At 40.8% G+C, this 20415-nt stretch overlaps 2 protein-coding genes across 8 annotated transcripts in view; one reads left to right on the top strand and one right to left on the bottom strand.

Annotated features, from left to right (window-relative positions):
- Positions 1–874: 874 nt before the first annotated feature.
- LOC118650350 (insulin receptor substrate 4-like) lies at positions 875–2676 on the bottom strand. Its single transcript, XM_036298743.1, has 2 exons — positions 2061–2676; positions 875–1390 (listed from the first exon to the last, which is right to left on the bottom strand). The coding sequence occupies exons 1-2, from the start codon at positions 2642–2644 to the stop codon at positions 1312–1314; spliced, it is 663 nt and encodes a 220-aa protein (XP_036154636.1). The 5' UTR covers positions 2645–2676; the 3' UTR covers positions 875–1311.
- Positions 2677–2691: 15 nt separating this feature from the next.
- NSD3 (nuclear receptor binding SET domain protein 3) overlaps positions 2692–20415 on the top strand; it is a 110644-nt gene continuing 92920 nt past the window's right edge. For 5 of the 7 annotated variants that reach the window (XM_036298740.1, XM_036298739.1, XM_036298736.1 and 2 more), the window contains exon 1: positions 2692–2822. The gene's annotated coding sequence lies outside the window, so the exon portion shown is untranslated. Of the gene's footprint in view, positions 2823–3295; positions 3318–12423; positions 12466–16493; positions 16637–20415 lie in introns of those variants that run through there. The other 2 variants (XM_036298737.1, XM_036298738.1) reach the window with 2 other exon arrangements.

Below are 20415 nucleotides of genomic sequence, written 5' to 3'. Positions count from 1 at the left end.
GAAAAGATCATAAAGGATACAAAAATATTCCTCTTAGTAGTTCCCGGGCGACATTTTATATCGGGAAATATTCTTATTCATGCATTGTGTTCACTTACAACCAGGCACAGTGAAAATCATTAAGTATTCATAAACCAGATGCACGAATCACTATTTGAAAGATGAGCTAGATTTTCTCCCATGGCCATATGTTGGCAATCCTATTCTGCAAAGGGAAGGGGTAAGAATCTTTCTTATTGAAATTCGTTTGTTCAAAGCAATGTCTGCCTTATCCTGTTATTAGGACTGGTGACTTTTTTACTTTCAGGGTAAGTGATTTATAACATAAGGAGTTTTTAGTTATAATCTTCAAACAGGAAACAAAATGTTTTTCTCCCTAACTCTGGCCCTGATTGTTAGACTGCTGTCTTCATGACCTGTTTGCTCATTTTCTTTGGAGAAGAGAAAGCATGTTCTGGCCTTCAGATGTTAGATGTTAAAAATGTAATTTTTAGTGGGCATGTCCCTAAATGTGGCTTCAGATAAAATATTATTAGAAATATAATGTATTTTCTAGTGTTTTGCAGAAACAGACTATGCATCTACCTCACATAACTTTAATTTTAAACTTTTGTCAGCAAAGTTTTAGAAGAAAATAAAAATAAAATCCCTAGGGACAACCAAATTCTTCTCAAGGGGAAAATCCAGGTGTCTGGTCAAGGCAACAGTTTATCAACAAAACAGGTTAAATATGGGAAGGTGGAAAAGAAGGGTGGAGGTGGAAAGGCTCATAGGAATAAAAAACCCATTTAACCTTTCTTCGCAGGAGATAGAATCAAACTAAAATAAGCTCAGGTGGCCCCCTTCGGAGGTCTGAGCTCCAAAAAGACATCTAGGCATTTAAAACCAACAAAAATGTGATTTTATTGATTCCTTTAGTGTTTGTTGCTACACTAAGCATACATACTACACAAGCATAGTTTTAGAAATAGTGATTAATAGCAATGGGAATGCTTAATTTGAATATCACCCTTAGTATTATTAACAGGGTTATGTTTTTAAAAACTAATACATAATTAGTAGTCATTAAAATAGTTGATCTGTGGGAATGTCTTAATTCCTTATGTAAGTGGTAAAGATATCAGGAACTTCTTGTAAGTGTATCCAATAGATCCACCACTGTAACGGCTATAGAGAGGATAGCATCTGGCAGCGATACGGCTTTATTAATCTCGGAACAGAGTTTTGGTTTCCTCATCTGATTGCTGCCTGTGGTTCCTTTATTCTCCGAGCTGCAATGTTCTAGTCATTATCAAACAGCCTCCGGAAATATCACCAACTCTGCACACTCCGGCAAGAACAGTTCACTGCGGCACACCTCCCAGACCTTCCATTGTTCAGTAGACATTTCCTAGGATGGGGGGCGGTGGTGTTAGGGTTACAGAGGGTTTTGACTCTCTTCTTCCTCTCCCTCTTGCGTGCACTCTGTCTAGTGCACAGGCCCTCCCATCCCTGAAAAGAAAGACCTGGCAGCAAGCAGAAGGCCCGGGCACGCGACGGGCACAGAGCCCCCCGAGGTCTGGGGTCCCCCTCGTTACCCACAAGCCTCCGGGCCCGCCGTGCCAGCAGGAAGCAGGCGCGCGGAGCCCGGCGCCCGCGAGGGAGGTGGGCGCCCCCGCACAGAGGCCGAGGGGCCGCCGGGGCCTCCCGACGCTCGCCGTGGGGCAACCTCCGGCTGAAACGCGCGCGGCTGACGGAAAGGCTTGCCGCCCCCCCCCCCCCCCCCCCGAGGACCCAGGAGGAAGTCGCTGCCATGGTGCCCACACGCAGCCCCAGGTGGCCCGGGCAGCTCCTCTCTGACAGCTGTCGGACCGCAGGCGGCCGAGGAGCCACACACGTTGCTGTCCCCTTCCCGGCCGTCGGGACGGGGCACCCGCCAGTAGGTTCCTCGAAGGTCTGGGGGTGGCGCGGCAGAGCCCCGCCGCGGGGTCCCCCCCGCCCCCCCGGTGTCTCCTGTGCGCCCCGCGACTCAGTATGTGACGCGCACGAGCACGGCTCCCCTCCCTCCCGGCCGCCCCCACCTCCGGTTCTGTTTTGGTTTTGCTCTCGGCCGCGTCTCTCTTTCCTTCCTGTCCCTCCGCCTTCCCCGCCCGCGGCCTCGCTGCCGGCCGGGCCTCCCTCGGGCGGCTTCCAGTTCTGCTTCGCGCTCTGGCCCCTCCTCCCCGCCCCGCACCAGCCGCTTCCTCCTCGCGCGCCCCGCGCCCCGAACCCGGGACTGCATTTCCCGGTAGGCGCCGGGGCAGCCAATAAGCGGCTCAAGATTTGGCGGCGGCGGCGGCGCCCCGAGAGTCCGGGTGGGGGGGCTTTGTGCGCGGCGTCGGTGGCGGCGGCGGGAGCGGGCGGCGGCGGCGGCCAGATCCGAGGCGGAGGCCGCGGAGACCTGCCCACTGGTGGTCGCGGACAGACGTGCGGAGGCCGGCAGGAGCCCGGCGGACCCAGCTGCCCCCGCCGGCCGCCGGCCCCCCGGCTCCTCTCTGGTAGCGGCGGCTCCGCGGCGACCCCCTCCCTCGCCGCCCCTGCCCACCCCGCCCCCGGCCGCCTTCCTCCTCCCCGCTGCCGGCCTGGCCTGGCCGGCCCGGTGGCCTCCTTCCGTGCCCGCCGCCATGGCAGAGGCATCCGGCGCGAGAGAAATCTAGCCCGGGGATTTCATGCGGCCTAGCTCGGCTCCGTCTCCTCCCCCCGCAGCCCGGGCGGCTGCCCGCACCCCAGTTCCGCTCCGGGCCTCCGTGTCTCTCCTGTGATCCTACGGACACGGCTGGGGGTTAGAATGGAACAAACTGAAGGTAAAGTGGATGCGCGCGTGTTCGTGGGTCCGTGTATCGGAGGGGCCGAGCCGGGGACGGGACCGGGGTGGGGAGAGGGACTCGAGCCCGAGTGGGAGGACACGCGAGCGGCCCGCCGGGGCTCGAGGGGAGCCTGGGAGGAGAAGCGGATGGCCGGGTGCGGGGTGTGCAGGGTGTCGGGAGGTGGGGCAGGGGCGGTGGGGTGCGGGTAAGAGCCGGAGTGGCGCGGGGCTGGGAATTGGGAGTAGAGGTGGGATGGGGGCGGGGATAGCGATGGGGCCGGGGGAGGGGCAGGCCCCGCGGAGCCGAGTTAGGTTTCGAGACCTGGGCGGACTGGGAAATGGGTTTGGGGGTGTCGGGTGGGGACCGGGACCCCGGGGGAGAGGGGAGAGAATTGGATGGAGAAATGGGCGTCCAGGGAGAAACGAGGGAGTGGAGGCAAAGGTGGGCTAGGAGGAGAGAGGCGCAGTGACGGAGACAGGATGCCAGGGGAAGGTAGGAAAACAGACGCAGGAAACTGGAGGACCTAGTTTTGGGGACAGGGAGGGGAAAGCACTGAGCGTGGACACGGGTGGGAACCAGCCGACCCAACCTCACGGAGTGGGAGGGGAAGACGGGGACGGGGGTTGTTCAAGTGTTAGGAAGGGAAAGCCTTTTGTTCCTATATGTGTGTGTATTCTGTGCCTCTTCTTTCAAGGCTGGAGAATGGAGAAGCAAGTGGTTATGCTGTTACGGTGGTTGTGAAATGGGGAGGCGTGGGCTTTGCCATTTTGAGGGAGAAGTGTTAGTGTTATGGTAGCAAGACGGGGAGAGACATGGCCACAATTTGATGGTCTTGGTGAGGGAGTGGAGACTCTTCAGATTTAAAGGGGGCAGGGGCAGCCATGTTTGCTGCCAGGCACTGCAGTGTAAATAAATTCCTTCTCCGACAGCAGTATGAGTCTGGAAGGGGCCATTTCAGATGGTTAACCCCCTTTCTTTCTATTCATGAACTCTTCGCTTCCATCTTGAGGTCATTTAAAATTATTCTTAACCACCAAAAGGAGGTAGTGATGTTTTCCATCTTGTGTGTTTTGCTGCCCCCCCCCCTTCCCTCTTTCCTCTTCCTTCTGGTTGCAAACTAGGCATACTAATGAACCGCAGTGTAAAATTTAACCCTTTTTATAAAGTTAGGACTGTATATTTTCTAGCTTGAAGGAATCATTACTACTCTCTTATTTCAAACATGACCGTGAAAGATCTTTTAAATATTCATTGGTTTCAGAGGCCTCGGAAGCAGTCAACATGTTTTCTGCAATTCTTTAAGTAAACAAGGAAATTGCATCGGTTATTTTACTTGGACTTGGGCTCTTGGCAAAGCATTGTGTGGGGGTGAGAAGGGATAGGAAGATCTGCTTGTCATAGATTATCTGCTTGCTGTATTTTGAATATTAGAAAATGTGTGTAGAATTTTAAAATGTGTGTTTCTGATAGCTCTTACTTATAGGTTAAGAAGCATTTTCTTTTTTTATAAACGCTGTAACAACTGAAAGCTTCACTTTCGTGTAGCTAGCTTGATACAAGCTTCAACACCAGTTCAGCATACTGCAATAATCAATGAAGCAGGCATGCAGTTCTCAGAGCCTCATTGAAGTGTCAATATTTTTGGTGGGAACTTTAGGTTACTCTCAGGAAAGCTACAGTAATCCCTCAGTATATTCAATTGTAATTATGTGTGTGGTATGAAATTCAGTTTAAATCCTGACAAATTTACAGTAGATAAATTAGGTGGAGACTCTTATTTTCATATTGAAAAGGATTAAATGTGTGTGACCTCTTGTTTTGTTTTATAATTATAATTGGAGTACTCTAAACTTTAATTATGTCGATATTGAAACTGTTCTTTAATACCAGGAAGGCTTGTTAAAATTGTAATATAATGGACCCAAACCAGTTGCACTACATATTGACTTAATCTACCTAATGCAACTTTTTTTCAGTTGTTATATAGAAGTTAGGATGTGTTCTTGATCTTTTGAAAAAAAATGAAATTGAATATTGTTAGAGTGGTACTTTGTGAGAGTGCTTTCAGTATAAAGGCCACGTTTACAACTTGGGAGTATTTTGATTTGATAAAATTAAGCCCAAATTTTTGAAAACTTTGTGAGAAAAAGTTCCACTCAAAAAGCTATTGAGAAGTTTTTTGGAATTTATTTTTATGCAGATTGCATTTTTATATCTCCACTTATTTGACATGTTATTTGTAATTAAATTGCAAATTATGTGCGTGAACTATTAGTGCCATACATTTTTAGGAAACTGAAAAATTATTGTATATTAAAATAAACAACTCACATTGGCAGCTTGAATTACTAAAAATAAAGTGTATTCCTATGTATACAGCATTTTGTCAAGATCAGGGTCCCTTGCCCAGTTGTCATGAGTAGTCTGGTATCTTGCATAGGTATCCGTATAGTGAAGAAGACTATTCTAGTTAGATGATACTTAATTAAAACCCAAACTTTACTCTGATTACCATATCCATCAGCCCACCTGCTACCTGTGAGAGCTTTTTTTTTTTAAATCCTCACCCAAGGATATTTTTTCCATTGCTTTTTAGAGAGAATGGAAGGGAGGGAGGGCTGGAGAGACAGACAGAGATATCGATTGGTTGCCTCCCCCAGGAGCCCCAAACAGGGCCAGGGATCAAGAACCTGTGACCCCCCGGAATTGAACGCGTGACCCTTTGGTGCATAGGCGGACGCTTTGACCACTGAGCAAACCGGCCAGGGCTGTGAGAGCTGTTTTTTTTTTTTAACCTTATGCTCTTATGTGGACCCGGTTGAATGAGTTTTGAGTTTTGGTTAAAGGAAATTGGTTGTCTTTGAGATTGATCATCCTTGAGTGATTTGTCAAATCTGATTCTAAATACTCTCAGTTTATGGAGTTTATAATAACATTCTTAATAATCATAGTTATAGCTGATAATAGTTGTCCTCTTAAAATAAGCTAAGCTGAGTGTCTTACATGTATGGTTTTCTTCACCTTCCAGACAGTTGTGTGAGGTTAGTACTATTAACTCCTTTTTACAAATGGAAAAATTGAGGTTTAAGTAGCTTAACAACATCACATACAGTAAATAGCAAAACCAGTATTTGAACCCAGGTTTTTTCTAATTATATAACCTGAATCAGTAGATCTTTACTTTTAGGTTTTTTAAAAATTCACTGAAATAATACATGTTCATTATTTTTTTCCAATTATTATAAAAGACTAAGAGGTTTTAAAAGTTACCCTATTTCCCACTGATGATCGTTTGAAGTTTCTTGTGTGTCCTAGAATATTTCTGTACATATATGTATGTCTGTCTTAAATTGGGCCATACTATGCATTTTGCATTTTTGTTTTAACAGGCTATCTGGGACATCCTTCTAAATGAACACTTATAAATCTATAGCATTTTCTTTTTTAAGGGTCATATAGTATTTCATTGTTTGGAATGTTGGTTCACATTAGGATGTTAACAGGTTTTTGCTGTTATAAGTCATTGAGCAGGTCCCTAACAGTCTATTTAAATAGAGGAGATAGAGTACAGCTATATTTTACAAGAGAGAAAACTGACGTTTTGGAGGCACCCTGTTACCTGGCTCTTTACACCACATCACATTACATCATTATTATGAAAGTATTTGAGCTCTCTGTGAAAGCTCAAGGTGAGGGGGAATTCTCAAGATTAGGCACGTTTAGTATAATGAATGCAAGAGGATTAAGTTGTAGTGAGGTAAAGGATTATGCTTCTACTTTTTCATATTTTATTTACTATGATTTATATATAGCATATGTACAGAATATTTTTGCATACATAAATTAATCATGTCCAAGTATCTTTTTTTAAAATGTATTTTTTTATTGATTTCAGAGAGGAAGGGAGATAGAAACAGCAATGATGAGAGAGCATCATTGATTGGCTGCCTCTTGCATGCCCCTTACACTGCACCGGGGATGGAGCCTGCAACCTGGTCATGTGCCTGAGTGGGAATCAAACCATGAGCCACATCAGCTAGGCATTTCCAAGTATCTTGGAAGTTTGTGTTTTGTGTAATGAAGTGGTTTAGGGCAGAATTTTTCCTATTTTAATAAAATTATCAATGAAATACGATAGCAATGAAATAAAAAAGTAAGAGGTTCATTATGGTCCTGGAAAACAACTTGGAAAGAAAATTGAAACACTGGTAAATTTTTAAAAATGAACTAAAAATACCTCATTAAAAAGTTTTTAAATAATCTTAGCAGGCACTGTTGATTACTTTTTATTATTTTTGTCTATCAGGAAGAAAATAAGTTTTGGGTATTTATTTATTGGGTTCTTTAAAAAACAAAAAGGTAGTCTATTTTATTTTTTTTAAATATATTTTTATTGATTTCAGAGAGGAAGGGAGAGGGAGAGAGAGATAGAAACATCAGTGATGAGGACGAATCATTGATCGGCTGCCTCCTGCACACCCCGCACTAGGGATCAAGCCCACAACCCAGACATGTGCCCTTGACTGAATCAAACCTGGGACCCTTCAGTCCTCAGGCCAATGCCCTATCCACTGAGCCAAACCAGCTAGGGCAAAGGTAGTTTACTTTAGACACTTAAAAAATTAAAATCATTAAAGCTTTAAAAAGGTTTAGAATTTGGTATCCATAAAATCTGCTTCTTGATGAAATGCTGTGTTTAGTTGTACATTAAGTGGAGTCTGTCATATTTGAAAGAGCAACTAAGGTGATTTATTCCTTTGTTAATAAATATGTCCAGTGTTTGAGTTTTCTATGAATGATGAGCTTTATTTCTTAAAGCTAATATTTTTATAAATATTAATAATTGTAAATTTAAAAAATTGATTATATGATGGCTACCTAACACATTTTTTAAAAAGCTTACCAAGTTTTGTTTTTGGTTTTTATTGTTGACCTTACTAAGTGCTTAATAAATACGTTTAAACACTTCTGTTTCATATTGTGTCTCTTTAGTGTGGCATGAAAAGAAGGTTAAAGGCATATTTTCAGTTTTGTGAATTTAGAGAATGTTCAGTTTTTTACTAGATGGATGTATGTTGTTATTCCTAAGGCACATCTGTTTATTGACAAGATTTTGAATTTGAAAATGGGTTCTTGGCTTTTTAAAATATTTCAGTGTGGATCTGTGTCATAGTTGATTCATCGACAATGATAACTCTTTCCTTACTAGGTTCCCTTTTTCATCTGGACTTAGGGCTGTATTGAGGAGAAAGTGAAAATGAAAATGAAAGTTTTTTATATTCATACAGTTTCCATTTTTAATCATAGGAATATATTATTATTCGAGTTTATATTATACCTTCTGAAATGTTGATAGAATTCCCACACAATAACTCAACTCTTTTCTTTTGTAATGTGAAGTAAGAAAGCACAAGAATTATTTCACCTAAGCGACTTGAGGAACTCCTGAGGCCTAATAGACTGTCATGTTAAGTATAATTAGATTCTCAGATTTCAGTCTGAATACTTTTTAGAAGGTTAAAAATATATATGTGGGTAGGTGTTTCTTGACTTTTTCTTCATAGCCTGCTTTATCCTTACCTTGATAGACAAACATTAATTTTTAATGTAAGGGCAGAGCATTTTTCTGCCATAGAACATGCTATTTCTTATTTTGGTATAACTTATATTCAAGGGCCTTGAAATATATAAGTAGATATTTTAAATTTAAGAACTGTGTGGCTTCCTGAGATTTTGTGGGTACAGCAAAATTTAGCTCATCAAATTGATTTGAGATGAAGAAGAAAATTAAGAAGTGTCATATGGAGAGTTGCGCAGTGGCATTTTGGCCATAGCCAAGACAGTATTACATCTGTTGAGTTTTGTGTTTCTGACATCTTAGTTGTGGAGTCTTAAGAAAGTTGTACATTAAACAAACAAAAAACACACCCAAAAACTTTTTAAAATAAGCATTTAAAACACTTTTAAGTTGTGAAACTTGTTATAAAGAAAAGACCATAAAACCTAAATGTACAGTACAAACAAATAATTAGAAAGTGAACATCATGTAGGCCCCACCCAAGTAATAAACTCTTTAAGAAAAGCTGCAGAAATAACCCCATTAGGGTAGCTGGTATTGACTTCCTGGTATTTGGACTTTAGGAATAAAAGTATGCTGAAAAATAACCTAAAAATTAATAGCCCTGAGGGTTCAGCGGATGTGAAAACTGAACGACCAGTTTTTTTATGTTATTATCAAAAGGATTATCTAGACCAGTGGTTGGCAAACCGAGGCTCTCGAGCCTCATGTGGCTCTTTGGCCCCTTGAGTGTGGCTCTTCCACAAAAGGGCGCGCACGTACAGTGTGATTGAAATTTCGTGGCCCATGCGCTGAAGTTGGTTTTCGGTCTGGGCGAGTCTATTTTGAAGAAGTGGCATGTATTGGTTCGTCGGGCGACGGGAGGGAAAGCAAAGGTGAGAGACATAAGTAAAATCAGAGTGTCTAGGAAATATGCCTTTAACCTTCTTTTCATGCCACAAGAAGTGGGGGTGTCGGTTCGTCAGGCGATGGGAGACACAGCACAGGCAGGCTGCGGGATACGCAGCGCAGGGGAGGCACACGCAATTCATGCACGAGTTGAGTGAGACTGGCTACAAGACGAGTGTGGATGGGAGAGTTGGAAGGGGTCGACCTCAGTGCACGTACCTCAGTCAGATTGAGGACGTTTTTAGCAAAGGCCAGCTTAGGAGTACCCTAATTAAGTTAATAACAATGTACCTACCTATATAGTTTAAGTTAAAAAATTTGGCTCTCAAAAGAAATTTCAATCGTTGTACTGTTGATATTTGGCTCTGTTGACTAATGAGTTTGCCGACCACTGATCTAGACAGTTAAACAAGAATAGCTTTCTTGCATTTAGTGTAATCATTTAGTGATTTGAAACCTTGGGCTGTATTAATAAATATGAAACAAAAATAATACTGCATGAGGCCCTCCCGCATTAAGGGTCTTAGATTTGATTCCCAGTCATGGGCTTATACCTGGGTTGCAGGATCATCCAGTCTAGGTGCATCCGGGAGGCAACCAATCTATGTGCCTCTCACATATCTCTCTCTCTCTCTCCCTCCCTCTCTCTCCTTTCCTCCCTCCCTCCCTTTCACTCTCTCTAAAAATCAATGGAAAAAAAATATCCTTGGGTGATTACTAACATCAAAAAATTCCAAATCCTACAAGAATTATGCCATTTTATACAAAGTATTATTTATTCGGAATTCATCTCTTTTGCATTTAAAAAAAATTTTTTTTCATTAATTTCAGGGAGGAAAGGAGAGGAAGAGGGAGATAGAAGCCCTAATGATGAGAGATTATCATTGATTGACCACCTCCTACACACCCCACACAAGGGATCGAGCCCTCAACCCAGGCATGTGCCTTGACCAGGAATCTAGCCATGAATTGAACCGTGACCTCCTGGTTCATAGGTCAATACACAACCACTGAGCCATGCTGGCCAGGCTCTTTTGCATTTTTTTATAGGATTTAGTGACTTGCCTATAGATTACTTTGCAAACTCTAATCTTTTAGACTTTTGCTTAGAACATGTCAAATTTGCCTATCCTATATATTAAAAGAGGAACATGTAAATTGACCATCCCTCCGCTATGCTCACCAGCCAATCAGGAGTGAGTATGCAAATCAACCCAACAAAGATGGCGGGTTAATTTGCATGCACAGGTGCCAGGCGGAGAATAGAGCTGGAGAGCCGGCAGAGAGTGGAGTGGTTTGGGGAACTTGGCTCCCCAAGCTGCCAGACGGAGAACAGAGAGGGAGGCTGTGGGACAGAGACAGAGCAGGAAGGGAAAACCAAGAGCTCAGGGAGCACCAGGAATTCTGGGAATAGTTCTGCTGGCAGCCCCAGGACCTGAAGCGAAAGCCCAGAGCGCAGGGAGTACCAGGAATGCTGGGAATCGTAGTTCTGGTGGCAGACGGATCTCCTAGACACAAAAACAAAGTGAACCTGGAGCAAGTTACTGTTGCGACAGTGGGGGATGGAGAGAAAGCAAAGGTGAGAGACATAAGTAAAATCAGAGTGTCTAGGAAATATTAAAGGGAAGACATCCTAAAACTTCCAGGAAATCTCCACCAATGAAGCAAAGAAAAAAAGAGCCTCTATTCTGTGAGCAACAAACCAAACTGGGTTGGGGGGGGTGGTCTCAGACAATTCGCTCATATGATTGCAAAGACAGACAGAAACTCCTGGATTGGAGAGGGCTCCCAGATTGGAGAGGGTGTAGGTCGGGCTGAGGGACCCACCCCCAGTGCACGAATCTTCATGCACCGGGCCCCTAGTATATATATAAAATCCTAAGCGACCGTTTGACCGGTAGCTATGACACGCAATGACCACCAGGGGGCAGATACTCAACACAGGAGCTGGAACCAAAGAGGAAGCAGCCCAATTCCGGGGTGCGTCACCCAAGAACTGCCCTCTCGCAATCAGGGACCCCTCAGGGGATGTCAGAGAGCCAGTTTCAGCCCAATCCCCACAGGCCAGACCGAGGAACCCCACCAGTGCATGAATCCGTGCACCAGGCCTCTAGTCCTGTATAATAATGAGGTAATATGCAAATTGACCCCCACACCGTAACACTGACAAGATGGCAGCATGCACAGCGGAGGCGGGGGCAGGGCCGGTGGCCGCTCTGCGCATGGGGGTCCTGGCAGCCACTTGCACTGCTTCTGCCAGGGTTTTTGCAGCCCCACATGCGTGCCGCGGGGGCGGGGCCTGGCGGCTGCTCTGCACAACCCAGAGGCAGGGCATTGGGGCAGCACTCCAGGACTCGGGGGCCATCCTGTGGGGTGCCAGCAGGGAGGGTTGGGGTGGGGGGTCCGGGGTTTCGTGCAATTTCTCACAAGGGGTCACTAGTAGTACTAATAACCTCCTAATTTGTTTCTTATTTTATAAAAACAAGTTTGATTTTCTTGCTTTCGCATTAAGTAATCAGTAGTGACAATCTCTGTTTGACTCTTCATCCTTGGTGCCTCTGCTAGATTCTCACCTTTTCTCTATTTTGGCTAGGTGAACCACATTTCTTTTGAAACTGAAGAACCTTATTGATTGGGTTTCCTAGACTATTTTTTTAAAATATGTTTGGAAAAGGTAAATGTTGACTTTTGAGGATTTTGATAGAAAAAGTTGACAGTTCGCGCCCCCCTGCCATCTGCCCCCTCTTCCAAATACAGTCTATTTGCATAAAACTGCAGTGTGGACTTTGAGAAAGACTTTTTTTTTTTTTTTTAAATATATTTTATTGATTTTTTACAGAGAGGAAGGGAGAGAGATAGAGAGTCAGAAACATCGATGAGAGAGAAACATCGACCAGCCGCCTCCTGCACATCCCCCACCGGGGATGTGCCCGCAACCCAGGTACATGCCCTTGACCGGAATCGAACCTGGGACCCTTCAGTCCGCAGGCCGACGCTCTATCCACTGAGCCAAACCGGTTTCGGCAGAGAAAGACATTTTTATAACACTTCTACATACATAAATTTAAAGCCTTTATTTGGTTATTATAATTTTGTAAGTTTAAGCTTTCTTCGTGTTTATGATTTCTACAGGATCCTGATACATTAGGATGTAGTATTTCATGTTTGACTGTGGTGAGTAACTACTATAAACTTGAATTCCTTTCTGTAATGCAATAGAATGGTACTCTTTTTTTTTTTATTTGAAGGTTAAAGATATGCCTTACTAATTTCCCCCTGAAAAGATGTTGAGTTTTCCTAAAAGTGGAAGCTAACATGAATTGATATACTTATTTTTTAAATCTAAATTAGGTAGTTTACTTTGTGTCTGAAAAAGTTACCGTAGGGTTTCTGTATTGTTATCACCTGCACAATTATGCATTAGTCATTAGAATACATTTTTTTGCCCCACTGGTATGGCTCAGTTGAGCGTAGTCCAGGAGGTCAGGGCAAATGCCAGGGTTGCAGGCTCAATCCCCAATATGAGGTGTACAGTAGGCAGCTGGTCAATATTTCTCTCTTCGATGTTTCTGTCTCTCTCTCCCTCTCCCTTCTTATCTGTGAAATAAAAGCATATTTTAAAAAATAGAAAAGAAATTTTTTTGGGTGACTGAGATATTGTTAGTTAAGGTTAAGATATTGCAAACATATACATACATGCACACACATAATATCCCTAAGAAATGTGATGGCCCTTTTAATTTTTATCTTTTAATGGAAAATTTGCACTTTCCAAAGTGGCCAGTAGTTTAAAAATAACATTTGTTATGTTTATGAAAGGATGGTTTATTGTAGGGAAATTGAAAACCATTTAAAATCGCCTAAAATGTTACCAACTGGAAGTAACTACTATTAACACTTTGTTCTATATTCTTCGTGGGGTTTTTTTGTTATCTCTACAGTATTGTATTTTCTTTACAAATTGAAATTGTACATTTGTATTATTTTGTAACATGCTTTATTGTGAAATAATATTTTGAGAATGTAGTCTTAAGAATTGTTAACATTTCATTGTAACGAATGTTTACCCTTCTTCTGTTGATGGTATTTTAGGCAGGTTAGAACATGGGGATATTATCATTTGAGACATATTTATACATTTAAAAAAAAAAAACCACTGTATGACTGATATTTTATTATAGTCAATTCCTGGAAGTAAAATTACTTTAGAAATATGAACATTTCAGCCTGGGCAGTGTAGCTCAGTGGTTGATTCTCTCATCATTGATGTGTCTGTCTCCTCCCTCTCTGAAATCAGTAAAAATATATTTTAAAAAATAAACATTTCAGAAGCTTTTGACACACATTTTCAATTTGTTCTCCAGAAAGTTTTTTAAAAATAAGTTTTATTGAGAAATAAATCACATACCATACAATTCACCCATTTAAAGTGTGCATTGCAACAGAGAGAGTGTTGTATGCATTTTAAAATATTTTTTTTCGTTCAAATTTTATTTAGAACTACTTTGTTTTAGAAAATGTTTATAAAAATTATGCTATGCCTATATAATTAATTGTTGCAACCTTGTTACCATTTGGAAAGTATGGTTTTGTTTTTTTAAGAGAGATTTGCTTTGCTCTGACTGACCTTCACCCTGACAGTTGTTCTATTTGCCATAAGCCATTTAATTAAACATCTTTTTTTTTTTTTTTTAACTCAGTGGTCAGTGGAGTGTAGGCCAAGAGCCAAGGAAATCTGAGTTCCTGTCCCCACTGTACCTTTTACCTCTGATGCTCAGAATTCTTATCTCTGAAATAGAGATGAAAATGACTATTTTTCTGGAGTTACAGGGATCTAAATTAGACGTGCTAGAGTGTGCCTAGAGCTTTATTCAGCGGCAGTGTCATAACAGTGGGGTTTATCTCAGGCATGATAGAGTATGATGTTTAGAACTGTAACAGGCATATAGGTGATAATAAATGACTCTTTTTTAAAAAATATATTTTATTGATTTTTTACAGAGAGGAAGGGAGAGAGATAGAGAGTTAGAAACATCGATGAGAGAGAAACATCGATCAGCTGCCTCCTGCACACTCCCCACTGGGGATGTGCCCACAACCAAGGTACATGCCCTTGACCAGAATCAAACCTGGGACCCTTGAGTCCACAGGCCGATGCTTTATCCACTGAGCCAAACTGGTTAGGCATAAATGACTTTTTAATATAAGAAAACTAACATGCAAAATGAACTAATTTTTAGTTGCACATTTAATGGATGAAGAAATAAACTCAGTTGGCTCAAACTCACTTTCATAGAACTTAAAAGTTGAAAGTTAACTAATGCATGATCAGAATGTTTGCATGGGTTATGTGGGCGTTGCTCAGTTGGTAAGAGAATTCGTGCTGGTACAAGTATAAACATGAAGTTAATTTTCCAGTCCAAATTTGCTTACACTGTTGTTATAACAACAGCATGAAGGCTACAGCTTCACCAACACTTAGTCTTCTGATTAAGCAAATAGGTGATAATGTACATTTTGAATTTATGGTATGAAGTTACTTACGTTCTGACTTTTATTGCTTATTTTAAAATGAAATGTTGAATACAGTTGAACCTAAAACACTAAAGTGCTAAACCTGATGAAACAAAAAAAAAACCTGGTCTTTACAGGAAAGATAAACTTAGTATATATTATTTTAGATATTATGATCAGTTGCTTAGTACTTTAAAAACTACATATAACTTATTCTTTTTATATCTTGCTATGGGGAATGAAGACTACAGTGGAAAAGAAAGTAAAATTTGAACATTTGCGAAGTTTTAAGAACCAAACTTAAAAAAAAAACTGAGAAAACATCTTATCTATATATATAAAAGCCTAAGCAACCTTTACAACCGGTCAACCGAACAACAGGTTGCTATGACAACACTGACCACCAGGGGGCAGACGCTCAACGCAGGAGCTGCCCCCTGGTGGTCAGTGTGCTCCCACAGCCAACCTCCCGTGGTCCCTCCCCCCGGCCAGCCGGCCCCTATCCACCCCAGTTGCCATCCAGGTTGTGGGACCCCAGACGTGCACAAATTCATGCACCGGGCCTCTAGTTTTACAATTTAAGTGTGTTGGGGAAAGAGGTAGGAAAATATGTGGGTGAACTTGTTAGTTTACTAGATTTCATAGTGAATAGAACAGGATGACTGATGTGTTACTTAGTTTGTAGTAATTTTCAGTGTGAGACAGTACCTTGATGTAAGGGACTGTAAATTTTCTTCAAGTGGTAATAACACGTCTGTTCTTGATGGGTGTGGTCAAGAATTAAGTGAAGAAAGTTGAGGTTAAGCCAAATAGATAAAGAAAATAGGGTGAAATAGGCTGTTCTATTATTAAGTTTTATATTGATACAGGCAGTTCAATAGTAATGTGGTTTAGGTAGGAAAAAATAAGATTGACAAAGCAACCAAAATGGTGTGTAACTTAGTGGAATCATGGTCAAATGAAAATTGTGTGATTGTATTTAGTGATAAGGTTTCTGGTTCACCAAAATCAGATATAGATTTTTGAATTTTATAATTATGTTTCATTTCATGCAGGTCACTTCCTCATATAGGATATTTTAATATCCTTGATCATTTTCCTTTTAGCACATTTTTAGTAGAAACATTTTATGTGTAAGTTTCAGAAAATATTTGGGGTGACAATAATAGAGTTAAGCAGATTCTGGAGTAGTACCGTTAATGCTTTTAAAAATAGTGTTGCTCTAGCCCTGGCCAGTGTGGCTCAGTTGGTTGGGTGTTGTCTGAGAGGCCACTAATTCAGTTCCCAGTCAGGGCACATACCTAGGTTGCAGATTCAGTCCCCAGTTGGAATGTGTACAAGAGGCATCTGATCTCTCAAATCAATAAAAACATATTTAAAACTTAAACTTTTTAAATTACATGGAATACTTGACAAAACTATTAAATCATTTTACTATAGCCATACCTTAGAAGCCTCTGAAACAAAGAGGACTCGATAGAAAATAAAAGACATGTGTGATGATTATGTCTTCACTTCTTTTCCTCCAATCTTTCTATATGATTAATTCCTGGTTTTTATTCCATTAAACCTTTTTATAACAATATAGCCCCCCAGTCACTGTATCATATTACCCTGTTTTATTAGCTTAACACTTTCTGAAATTTTCTTTTTCATGAGACCAGAATCTCTTTCCTTTGATTTTCTAGGACCTAGAACAGGGTCTGGTACATTGTTGGTGTTCAGTAATGAACTATGTCATAAACAAAACCAAAATTTAAAAAAAGGACTCTATGAGGACTAAGATATATATCTGGAGTATCATACCACTTGGAGTCTGGGAATAGGCAAGGTGAGACTCAGCTTTTGATTATTTACTTAGAGAATTATTTACTTGGTGATGTTGATTTGGGTAATTTAAGATGACTAGTTACGATTTCATATAGAAATGTTTCTCTGGGAACTCTTATTTTTAAAAGAAACTTTTGTCCAGACACACACATGTACTAACTAAATCCTGTCCACTTAAAATGCAATGGAGTTGACAAAATGGACACAAATATGAGAATATATATCCATGGTCAGTTTTTGAGTAGCTTCATTTTCTAATCTCTTAGGCAGAGATTAAGGAATTTACTGAAAGTCATTTGTATGCCATTGGTTGAACTAGAAAGGAGAACTGCCAAGTCCTTATTTTCCAGTATATTGTTTTGACTTACGATCTATGAATGAACATCACTGTGTAGCAGACATAGTCACTTTAACTGATACAAGCAATATTTGGCTGATACTGGTTTGAGTTATCTGAGAGTAGTTGGAGATCAAATTTTTCTTGTAGTAAATATTTCTTATAGTAAATTAGTGTATAATTCTGATTTTGAAATGCCAACATGGTAAGTGTAGAAAGGACTTTATTTTTACTTATCTATTGCTACACATTTTAAAATAGCTAAACAATGTTTTAAGATGTGAACAAAAGCCTTTTTATTTATTTTTGTAAAATAAATTTCCACTTAGAGGTTATTCATTAGGAAAACTATTGGCTTAATATAGTTCTTTTGGATAGTTATAAGGGTTTTTCTTTTTTAACTTTAACGACTATATGTTTAAATGAACAGACTTTGAAAAATGGTTATTATAGTGCTGTCTTTACCACTGCAAATTTTCTCCTCCCCTACATATTTTTGTGAAAATCAACTACAAAATCCATGTGACCCAGAGATTTCAGTTGTTAGGAATCAAAAATATTAAAAATTTTAGTAGTAAAAGGACCCATAATCTTTTTTTTTTTTTTTAGCTTGGCCAATAAGTTTATTATTGTCTTTATTTGAAATATCATCATAGAAAATTGTGGTTGGTTTTTTAGCTCTTAGCAGCTCGTTCCTGAGCTCTGAGGAAGCTTGCCTTCTTCTGAGCTACCCAATCTTTCTTCTGCTTAGTTTGGTTTTGTGTTGGACATATAAATAATCAAAGTGCAGATATTTTCTAGCTTTATTCATGACCTTTCTTAGGAAGGAAAAAGCAAATCTGTACAATCAGTTCTAAATGCATGGTGTTAACAAACAGCCCATGGGATTTCAGCAATACTAATTACATAATGGCTATTAGTTCATATTTAATTTTTCAGTTGTTAATCCAGTCCTATGGCCCCTTAACTGTAGTACTCCATTCTGTTTATGATTGATTTGTTTATTGATAATGTGCCAGGTATTGTAGTTGGCCTGGGGATTCAGAGATGAAGTAGTCTTATGTCCTCAAAATAAACTTCAGTCTTTCTATATTCTCTGGCATCTAATTTGTTTTTACTTTCCTGAATTAAGTTGTGTGCTTTCATTAAATACTTATAATTTTGTTTTGTAACATATCAAGAAAGGTCTTTCTAATAATAAACTAGATCATTTTGAAGCTGTGATGTTAAGAAGCCAAGAAAGTTTTAAACGGAATTGAAAATGCTTTTAGTTTAATGTGGGGAAGGCACTCCTCTCCCTTCCCACAGGTTAGGACTTTTTGTTTCCTAAGCCTGGAAATGTTGGAGCTCCCTTGCATCCTCTCTGTTCTCACATCACCTAGCTTCTCAACCCGAAAGTTTTCTTTTGTCATCCAGGGCACTTGTCCCTTTCTCTCAGCAGGCCTCTGTCTTCCTTATCTTTTATCTCTAGTCCTTAGGATTAAACATAATACAGGCACTCAATATGAAATGAATAAACAAACCTTACCAGAAGCAATTTCTGAGCCTCATCTCCTGCACTTTTCCTTTATTGCTTTCCTGTCTCCAGTAATAATGTATGATTGTAGGAAGCATGCCTAAATTTTCATCCCTGTAACTATTGTGCTTAGTCCAGTGTCTGGTAAATAGTAGGTGTTCAATAAATATTTTATTAGAGAAGCCTGTGTAGGTTGGGATGGGGACAGCCTGGCTGTAACTTTTGGTCTCCTTCCCAAAACTTAGCAGCAGCAGAATGAGAAGGAGGGAGGAGCTGGCATGAACCTTAGCCCAACATTGCCTCAGCCTACAGAGGGCAATTAACAGACAGCAGCTGGTATCCAGAATTGATGTAATAGAGTATTTTGCTATTATTTCTTACACACAGATGTTTTAGGATCATGTTCATTTACACATACGCTCACCCTTCCTTTAGGTCAAGATGGCCCTGTACAATGTATTAAGTGTTATGGTAGAGTAGAGGTAGAATGCTATGCTAGCAGGAGAGGGTACTTGACCTGCCTACAGAGGGTGTGTGATGTGTGAGGGGGCAATCTGGAAAAGTTTCTTGGAATATTTTAACACATCTGAATAGACTAGACTCTTAAAGGATGAGTGGTTGATGAGAGGAAATGTTAGATTGGTGGAGGGCAAGGTGGGAAAGCTGAAGCAGCAGCAGGAGAGGAGGCTGAACAAGGAGCCAAATCAAAAAAGATCTTCTGCTTTTGGATGTTCATCCTAAGGCATGGAGAGCCATGGAAGGTTATTAAATTTGTGGGTTGTTGTTTTTTTCTGTTTTTCTTTTTAAGTTCTGTCAGTGCTCTACAGAGCAGATTGGAGGTGGACAATTTCGGAAATAGGCAGAACAGTTTGGAAGCTGTTGCTCTTATCCAGATGAGAAATGATAAGGCAGAACTGATGAACATAGTACAAACTGGGAACATTTGCAAGAAAGTTGGGGAAGGGCCCTAACTAGTTTGGCTCAGTGGATAGAGTGTTGGCCCGTGGACTGAAGGGTCCCGGGTTCAATTCTGGTCAAGGGCATGTACCTTGGTTTCAAGTTCAATCCCCGGTAGGGGGCATACAGGAGGCAGCTGATCAATATTTGTGATCAATGTTTCAAACTCTGTCCTCCTTTCCTCTGTAAAATCAATAAAATATATATTTTTTAAAAAGTTGGGGGGTAGAACTTGGCTTTTTTTTATGCATTGTATTTATCCTCTCCCAGTCTGGGGGCTTGTCTTTTCACTTGTTTATCTTTTGGCATACAGTTTTTAAAATTAATACTGTTGAGTTTATTATTTCCTTTGGCTCATACTCTTTATGCATTGTTTAAGAAATCCTTCCCCACCTTGAGTTCATAAAGATGTATTCTTGTTTTATGTTTTTTCTTAAAAGTTTTTAAGTTTTACTTTTCATATTTGGTCTTTAAACCACTTGGAGTTTGGTATATTATACGGTAAAGATCTAATTTTTTTCTATATTGATAAGCCATTTTCTAGTACCATTCTTTGTATCTTCTGTCCTTTCCTCACTAATATCTAGTTCTTCTGTTATATACTAAATTCCTATATAGGCTTGGTCTTTGTCAAGGATCTTACTCTGTTTCATTGTCTGCTCCTTCACCAGTACCTCATATTTTATTTTTATGTGTGTGTGTTTTTTTGTTTGTTTTTTAAATATATTTTATTCATTTTTTTTTTTTTTATAGAGAGGAAGGGAGAGGGATAGAGAGTTAGAAACATCAATGAGAGAGAAACATCGATCAGCTGCCTCCTACACACCTCCCACTGGGGATGTGCCCGCAACCAAGGTACATACCCTTGACCAGAATCGAACCTGTGACCCTTCAGTCCACAGACTGACGCTCTATCCACTGAGCCAAACCAGCCAGGGCTATGTGTGTGTTTTTTTAAAATATATATTCA

Source organism: Myotis myotis, unplaced genomic scaffold, assembly GCF_014108235.1.
Source record: "Myotis myotis isolate mMyoMyo1 unplaced genomic scaffold, mMyoMyo1.p scaffold_m19_p_3, whole genome shotgun sequence".
Taxonomy (NCBI): domain Eukaryota; kingdom Metazoa; phylum Chordata; class Mammalia; order Chiroptera; family Vespertilionidae; genus Myotis; species Myotis myotis.
This window is presented reverse-complemented; position numbering and strand designations above follow the sequence as displayed.